This window comes from Chondrus crispus, genomic scaffold (genome assembly GCF_000350225.1).
Source record: "Chondrus crispus Stackhouse genomic scaffold, scaffold_185, whole genome shotgun sequence".
Classification (NCBI taxonomy): Eukaryota; Rhodophyta; class Florideophyceae; order Gigartinales; family Gigartinaceae; genus Chondrus; species Chondrus crispus.
In genome coordinates, this window is record NW_005179064.1 from 191,995 (window position 1) to 200,108 (window position 8,114).

The following is an 8,114-nucleotide window of genomic DNA, read 5'->3' on the forward strand; positions in this document are numbered from 1 at the left end:
CGCCCCCCTCCACTATCTTTACAGCGCAGGAGCGCCATCCACCCGCGCCACCCATCGCGCCTTGCGCCCCCCCAAAAAGCCCCCGGGAAAACCCCCCCCCGACTTTGCCGCCCTCTACCGCGGACACGTTGCAACATCTTCCACTCTCGGGACATACATCTACCCCTGCCGTATAATCGTTACAGTACCGACCGCTCCAGACACGCCATCCTATCAACACTGGAGCCGCTGAGCGAGCCCTCCCTTACGCCTCTCCCTCGCGCCCGCTGTCGCGCGCCCCACCAAACGCCCCTCCCTTACGCCCCCGCCCGCTCGCGCCGCGCACCCCCGCGCCTTCCCTCGCCATGTCCGACGCCGCGCCCGCGGCCACGCTGCACTCGTACTGGCGCTCCTCGTGCTCCTGGCGCGTGCGCCTGGCGCTGCGGCTCAAGGGCGTGCCGTACTCGTACGAGGCCGTGCCGCTGGCGCATGGCGCGCAGCACGCCGCCCCGTTCCGCGCGCTCAACCCGGCCGCCCAGGTCCCCGTGCTGCGCATCGACGGCGTCACGCTGCGTCAGTCCGTCGCCATCCTCGAGTACCTCGAGGAGACGCGCCCGGCCCCGCCGCTGCTGCCGCGCGTGCCCGCCGAGCGCGCGCACGTCCGCGCGATAGTCGAGGCCGTCAACGCCGGCACGCAGCCCCTGCAGAACCTCGCCGTCCTCGAGTATGTCAAGGGCCGATGGGGCGACGAGGAGAGACTCGCCTTCGCTAGGCACTGGATCGAGGAGGGCTTGCGCGTCGTCGAAGCCCTCCTGAAGGACTCTGCGGGCGAATGCTGCGTCGGCGATGATGTCTCCTTCGCGGACTTGCTCCTCGTCCCGCAGGTGTACAACGCGGAGAGGGTCGCCGTTGACATGGAGAGCTTCCCGACCGTGGTCAGGGTTGTGCGCCATCTGGAGCGTATCCCCGCCTTTGTCGACGCACACGCGGACAGACAGCCCGATGCTCCGATGTCGCAAACATGACCTCCCCCGCCCTGCAGCTTGCTTGTTGTGTCCCACTACATGAGTACATGGAGACCAGCTTTCATCCCACCGTCCTGCACACGCTTGTTTTATGACCACGGCAACGCCGCGCCCCGGTTTTTCGTTTAAAACCGGTTGCCTCTGCCGACGCAGCGCAACCTCTCGCTGCCGCACGGCAATGTAAAGTGTACCGCAGGTTGCCAGAGAGAGAGGGAGGGAGAGAGAGACTCCTCTCTCTTGCCACAGGGTACAGTAGCAAACCTCACCGCCCAAGCTGTTGCCCGCACCACGTAATGTCCTTGGCACCTTGACAGATACAGTCCACCTCCAACCGCTTCCAAAAACGCACAATACCTCTCATCTATCGATACTCCATTTTCGTAAAAGAGGTTGCGAAGGGAGAGGATCACCGACCTACCGTACGCGCCCCTCGTACCTACCACCTACGGTACCTACACCTAATTTACTCCTTTTCCCTATGGAACGCACGGCACGCACCCGCATTGTTTTAATCCCCGTCGCCGCCCCTCCGCGAACTCCTGTCGCTCGCTTGTGTTCGCCATGCCACCGCAGCGTGCCACCGCCGCTGTCGCCGAAACACCTTCACCGCCCTGCCGCTCCACATCAACATGCGCCCCCTTCTGATTGGACTCTCACCCGTCCCCGTTCCCTGATCCAACACGCCCGCGATCTCGCCTCCTCTCGCTTTCGAGCTCCCACCTCCCGATAACAAAAAAAAACCTACTGTACTACCCCACACTCGCGCTCGCCCACAACCGCAGCTGTGCTCAGAGCACACCACCCCGCTCCTCCAAACATCCGCGAATGACGCCCCCGCGTGTGCCCCCGCGAGACCCTTCTCGTCGCATCCGAGAAACCACATCTCCAGTCATTGACGATGTCATCGCCAAGTATGCCCATCAAGTCCACTTCAACCTTGCCCCGGGCGCCACCTACTTTGGCATGTCCAGTCAAGTGCGCGCGAAAATGATCGCCCTGCTCGACGACCCCCACCAAAGTCGCCATCTCTCAAAATACGCCGATGTCCTAGGTTCCCCACGCCTGCGAATGCTCTGGGCAAACACAGTCATAAGGGGCTACGACGCCCTCTGCTCCTCTCCACATGCCACTGATGGAAGAGTCTCTGAACACTTGCTGCAGAGTGAACAACATGTCATACCTCGCCAAGAGCTCATGATCACCGCAGGCGCCAACCAGGCATTCGTCAATGTCATTCTCGCAACATGTGACGCGCGTGATCAAGTGCTACTCATCCTGCCCTACTACTTTTCTCACTTTAACGCTCTGGTTATGACTGGTGTTATCCCAGTCCTGGTACCTATTGAAAGAGAAACGTTGCAGCCCAAGCTAGCCGATATAGCACAACGAATCACACCGCGAACAACTGCTCTTGTCGTGGTCAACCCTGGCAACCCTTCCGGAAAAGTATTCCCCAAAGCTCTCATGGAGGGCATGAGAGACCTTTGCTCGCGCTCCGGCATCTGGCTCATAATCGACGAAGCGTATCGAGAGTTTGTGCACCAAGGCGAATCAAGGATAGCCTTCTCGCCAACCAATGTGGACAACGTCGTCCGCATCTTCACAGCGTCAAAGGCCTACGGGCTCGCCGGCTGGCGTATCGGCGCCGTGCTGTACCCGAAGCGCTTGTCCGCAGACATGCGGAAAGCGCAGGACACGATACCCACCCATGCGTGCCGCTTCAGTGAGCACGTCGCGTACGAATCGCTGCTCACAAACCCCTTGCATGAAACAACCGCCCTCCCTTGCAACATCACTTTGCTTGGCAAGGTCCGCAAAACATTCATTGCATTCCTCAAGCCGGTCTACGAAAATACGCCTTTCGAAGGCGACTTTGTGATCCCGGACAGCGCCTTCTACCTTTTCCTTCCTTACCGGAAGACTTTGGGGAACGCTCAAGACGGGGAACGGGACGACATGGAAGCCGTGGACTTCCTCGCGCGCAAGCATGGGGTGCTGCTCGTGCCGGGATTCGCATTTGGCATGGCTGGGTATCTGCGAGCGTCGTATGGTTGCTTCGAAGAAGACAGAGCCTCAGTTGCGGCTGGTAAGCTTGCAAAAGGCATGAGGGAGGTGTTGCAAAGAGCAAAGGTCGGTGAAGGTGAAGAGGGATGGTGAGGTCAAGAAGAGGAATCGGAATCAGTGAGATCAGCAAGCAACAAGTGCGCTTCCAACCTCGATACATCGGCGGCGTCCAAGGCTCGGCGGACACTGGTAGGTTTGAGAAGGTCAGGTTGTTGCAAAGCTGGAGGATTGGATTGAATATGGGTATGGATGGGGAGTCTTCGCTCGTTTGGCTCTCCACGACCACGACAGGGGGTGTGTAGTGTGAGGAGCGGCCACTCTGCGCATTCCAAAGCGCGCTCGACGTGGTGGGCGACCGGGAGGCCGTCCTCCTCGGGCGCGGCGGTAGAAATGACGTGCACGCCGAGCGGGACTGCCCAGGCGACCAATGCGGCGCGGCGGTGTTCCGAGAAGTCGTGTGCGCGGACGAAGAGAAGCTTGACGGCGGAGTGGCAGCAATGACGGGCGATGCGGTGCCATATGCGCTTGCTCTCAGCGATGTTGTCGTCGGAGGCGGCGTCGGCGATGACGACGACGGCCGGGCTGGCGCGCACGCATTCGTCCACGGGGCGGAAGGGCGGTTGCGGGAGGGCGCGCGGGAACGGGTAGATAGAAACGGGGACTTTGGCGACGTAGTAGCGGTTGGAAAAGGGAATGATTCCTTGCGGGCTCATGTGGAAATGCGTGACGAGGATGTCTTCGATGGCGGCGGATTCTGGCACCGGGATGACGAGGAGGGCGTGCTGTAGAGTGGGTGCGGGCGGCGCGGTTGGTTTGTGGTCTCGGGGTGAGTTCATGGCGGAGGTGTGCGCGAGAGTGGGAGGGAATCAAGGGGGTGGCAATGAGTGTGATGGTGTGGGTGCGGTGAAGCAAAGGCGTTTGTGGAGATTGGATTCCAAGCGGGAAATTGTGGGTTTCAGTATGTCGTTTTATTTTTCCAATTTTCAGGACAAACGGGCTTTATAGGCTCTCATTTGAGTGGGACATGATAGGGCGAGGGTAGCAGATGCATCGCTGGACCATATCATGTATCGCATCGCAGCTACGTGCTGGATGTGAAGTTGTCAAGTTTTCCCTTACCCCCTCCCTCCCTTTATCTTTCTATCCCCCTTCTGCCCTTAAGAGCATCCCCACCGGCGAGTGTAAAATGCTAAATATTTTAGAAACTTGGCGAGCCTTGATTGGCCTCTCGCTATTATACACCTTTGCTTTTTTAAGACCTTGCCGAGAACTGCATTGACCTGCAGGTCAACCCCACCGGCAAAAAACCGCACCCTCCTACTTGTGAAGTGCATGCTCCTACTCACTGAAGTCCGATGCAAACGCCTTCACAACCTCCACGGAGTACCATTGGCATCTCTGACTTCGTGGAGGACGACATTCTCGATATTGTTGAGGATGTTTTGTCCTCGGACAGCGACAGTAAGCCCCCAAAACACAAAGGCTCTTATCCGGGGAAAAAGCCAAATGTCGAGCGCAATCGAGAGCGAGGTGCGCAACTGCTGTTCCAAGACTACTTCAGTGAAACTCCAACCTATAATGGATCTATGTTTCAGAGGCGTTTCCGAATAACAAAACAGCGCTTCATGGAAATTTTCGATGTACTCCAATCGGACCGCTTTTTTACTCAGCAGAAAGACTGTACAGGTAAACTGGGTCTAAGTGGACTACAGAAAGCGACAGCTGCTATCAGGGTTATGGCATATGGCGGAGCTAGTGATGCATTGGACGAATATTTAAGAATAGCTTCGTCAACAGTAGACATTTGCTTGCGCAAGTTTGTGGAACTTTTGCTGCGAAACTATGAGGAAACGTACCTTCGCAGTCCCACAGCATCAGATTTGAGATTGCTGCTGTCGCGATCCTCTGATAGAGGGTTTCCGGGTAAACTAGGCAGTCTAGATTGCTGCAAATGGCACTGGAAAAACTTTCCTACAGGGTGGCATGGTCAATTTGAAGGGAAAGAAGGTAAACCGACTATCACTCTGGAGGCCATTTGTGATGACACTCTGTGGATCTGGCACTGTTTTTTCGGAATGCCTGGTGCATCAAACGACATAAATGTGCTCAACAATTCCACGTTGCTGAGCAAAATCGCAAGCGGGACATATCCACCTCCATTGCAATATATCATAAATGGACAAGAGCGAAATATCCCTTATTGGCTCGTAGACGGCATTTATCCGAAATGGCCCTGCTTTGTCCACTCTATTGCTGAGCCAGGTACTCCTAAAGAAAAACTGTTCTCAAACAGACAAGAGTCAGAGCGAAAAGATGTGGAGCGCGCATTCGGGGTTCTCCAGGCAAAGTGGCATGTTATTGCAAGACCAGGCCGCTTCTGGAATATCGACTTTATGCACAAGGTAATGAAGTCTTGCATCATATTGCATAACATGTGTGTTGAGGACAGGGTTGTGCACTGTGACACAGACAATGACGCATTCGATCTAGGGGGCGATCTAAATTTACCAATGTGGGGGAGCTCAAGTGATAGTACTGTAGTGACAGCTGCAGCTCCCGATAGTATTGAGGCACTTTGCGCCGCAAGTGCTTTTACCAGTAATGCTGTCGAGTACTTGAACACAAAAAAGCTCGTCATGGACCACCTGTGGGATCATGCAGGCAGCCACGAGCTTGAATATTAGAGGTTTGTCGTACCATTGGAACCTGTATCATTGCCCAGGGAACTGACCAAATCGAACACTGTGCTATCATTACCAGAATGTGGCGTTGCAGTAGGCATTCTGCTTTCCGATGATTCACCGGTATCGGTCAAACGAGACCGAATTTTCTGTAAAGCTTCCGTACGGAGCAAATTGTAGTACTCTATCGTCTCTGCCCGGTTGCATTCCTGCGGAGCGCTTGAAAATAGCAGCAATTCGTTGTGCCGCTCCAGGGCTTCATTGCGAGCTCGTTGTAGGGAAACAGCTTCTGCTGCAATTTTCAGCTTTTTGTGCCGTGCATCCTCCATTTTTGCCATTTGTTTGGCCCTTTTTCGTCCGATTGGGCGTTGCATGCCACTCTTTACTACCTGCCGGCTGCTCTCCTCGTCGTCCGTGTCAGCCTTCTGCGCTACATCTTCTGTACAAAGACCACCATCTCGACCTCCACCCACTGTACTCTGGTTACTGTTTCCACTCGAAGTTGACATACTGTACTTTGGATGATCTTTAAGCAATCGCCATACTTGTAAAAATTTGAATACCCGAACACACTCGTCAGTGGCAGAAGACATTGCTACGCCATTATAAATTCCCGTAGCCATCCTTTCTATATCGACGTCCGACACACCTGTGGGTTTTGCCATGTAGACACAGCGCACAGAGCCATTAAACTTCATGCAAGACTTATGCAAAAGCTTGCAACGTGCCTTAAGGGAATCTGGAGTTCTTTGTTCAGAAGCAGGGCTACGGAGGCGGTTATAAACTTCCTCAATCCGTTCGTAAAATGCCTGGGACTTTTGCTCACTCCCAATGATGGGATCCTGGGATACACGCACCCAAGCTCGAGCTAGCACGAGATCGTCCTGTGTAGAATAGTTAGAACCACGAGACCGACCAGGTGCTGGATTTGAGATGGCATCTGACGATATCGAAGGGATCGAAGTATGCGTGGGTGTGAGGACAGGGGCGGAAACAGGAAAGAGAGGAGGTGCAATAGGAACGCCTGGGATTGCGTCGGCGATCGAAGTTTGTGTGGGGGTGGTTAAAGGGACAGGGACAGGAAAGAGACGGGGTTCACAAGAAGCGGCTGCGGCTGTGTCGGGGATTGCGTTTGATTCGAGTTCGCCCATACTGCTAGTGACGGCTGTCCCTTCGAAAGACGTAGGGTGGCTGCCAGACAAACTTACGTTTGGTGCAGATATGGACAGGATGGGGAGGAGTGTTGGTGGAGACTCTCCTCTCCACTGGAGAGAGAGGCTCAACTTCAAGACCCCTTCAACCAACTTTGACTTCGCGGGAAAATGGAATTTGAACCAATCAGCGTTCGCCACCTCAAATGCATAGTTCTAGATTTTGGTGCTATATTCTCGATTTTTACAACCCGAATTTATCTCGATGTAAAAAATAATGCATCTTTTCGAAACGGTGGGAGTAGTGAAGAGGGGTGTAAAATATTAAAGTTGTAAAAATTCGTTTTTTTACAACTTTAGCCTCACTGGTGGGGATGCTCTAAGGGGCAATACCAGGGTACCCTCCGCCGTCCCTACGGGTGCAGGTGTACACGTACGCGTAATGACACTGGACACGTGTGAGAGCGAGTAATGACCAGGTGTGCACGTTGCACGCGCACAGAACTGGCTCACGAGGATGCCGCCGCGGCTGATCTAATTCAGGCGAGTCGGTGACGCAGCGTTGATCTCAGGACCGGCTCAGGACCGGCTCAGGACGGTCAGCAGGTGCAGTTTGTCGCTTTGACGTGTACTATACCGTAAGCAAGTCCACAAGTCCACATCGTCGCAGACAGAATTCAATTACACGACACGTGGGCGTGTAACTCGCGCGGTGGCGGTGGCATTACAGCGGGCATAATGTTACAGCGGCGGATATAAAAAGACGTGAGGAATTGATCCACGTCTTGATCCGCCGTGGACCGCTGGCGCCTTAGATGACGCCACCCACGGCGCCGAGCGCGCCCATTCTGACCGCGTCTGACACGTTGCCCGCCGATGCTCGAAACGCGCCGCCAAATCGGAAGGACAATCCCCCACGCGCGCCCCCCCCCAGTGGGTACCTAACCATAATTTCTTTATCAGATATCCCCCCAAGAGCAGATCCATTCGATTACCACATACTGTTTCGGTGTCTTCAAACTCAATCGAGCCGCGCGGACGTTTTTCGTTAACAGTCTCGACAATGTTTTGGGGGTTATCATCCCAACAAAGTAGATCAGAATACAGCGGATCGGAAGATTATCCAAGTTCTGACGACGGGCAGCGTCCTAGCACTATGTCTTACGGAAGAACAAGAATATATGAAAGAGGGCATCAGCAGCAATCATCCAACG

The 8,114-nt window shown here is 55.0% G+C and overlaps 5 protein-coding genes across 5 annotated transcripts; 4 read left to right on the forward strand and 1 right to left on the reverse strand.

Moving 5' to 3' along the window:
* Nucleotides 1-344: 344 nt before the first annotated feature.
* CHC_T00008425001 (Glutathione S-transferase) lies at nt 345-1,004 on the forward strand. Its single transcript, XM_005714781.1, has one exon. It carries the CDS (start codon nt 345-347, stop codon nt 1,002-1,004), a length of 660 nt encoding a protein of 219 aa, XP_005714838.1.
* A 1,068-nt stretch (nt 1,005-2,072) lies between these two features.
* On the forward strand, nt 2,073-3,161 carry CHC_T00003344001 (hypothetical protein). The gene has a single exon (XM_005714782.1). The coding sequence runs from the start codon at nt 2,073-2,075 to the stop codon at nt 3,159-3,161; it is 1,089 nt and encodes a 362-aa protein (XP_005714839.1).
* A 2-nt stretch (nt 3,162-3,163) lies between these two features.
* CHC_T00003345001 (hypothetical protein) lies at nt 3,164-3,781 on the reverse strand. The gene has a single exon (XM_005714783.1). The coding sequence runs from the start codon at nt 3,779-3,781 to the stop codon at nt 3,164-3,166; it is 618 nt and encodes a 205-aa protein (XP_005714840.1).
* A 19-nt stretch (nt 3,782-3,800) lies between these two features.
* Nucleotides 3,801-4,073, forward strand: CHC_T00003346001 (hypothetical protein). Its single transcript, XM_005714784.1, has one exon. The coding sequence runs from the start codon at nt 3,801-3,803 to the stop codon at nt 4,071-4,073; it is 273 nt and encodes a 90-aa protein (XP_005714841.1).
* Nucleotides 4,074-4,423: 350 nt separating this feature from the next.
* CHC_T00003347001 (hypothetical protein) lies at nt 4,424-5,752 on the forward strand. The gene is made up of 2 exons (XM_005714785.1): nt 4,424-4,983; nt 5,197-5,752. Exons 1-2 carry the CDS (start codon nt 4,424-4,426, stop codon nt 5,750-5,752), a joined length of 1,116 nt encoding a protein of 371 aa, XP_005714842.1.
* Nucleotides 5,753-8,114: the final 2,362 nt, after the last annotated feature.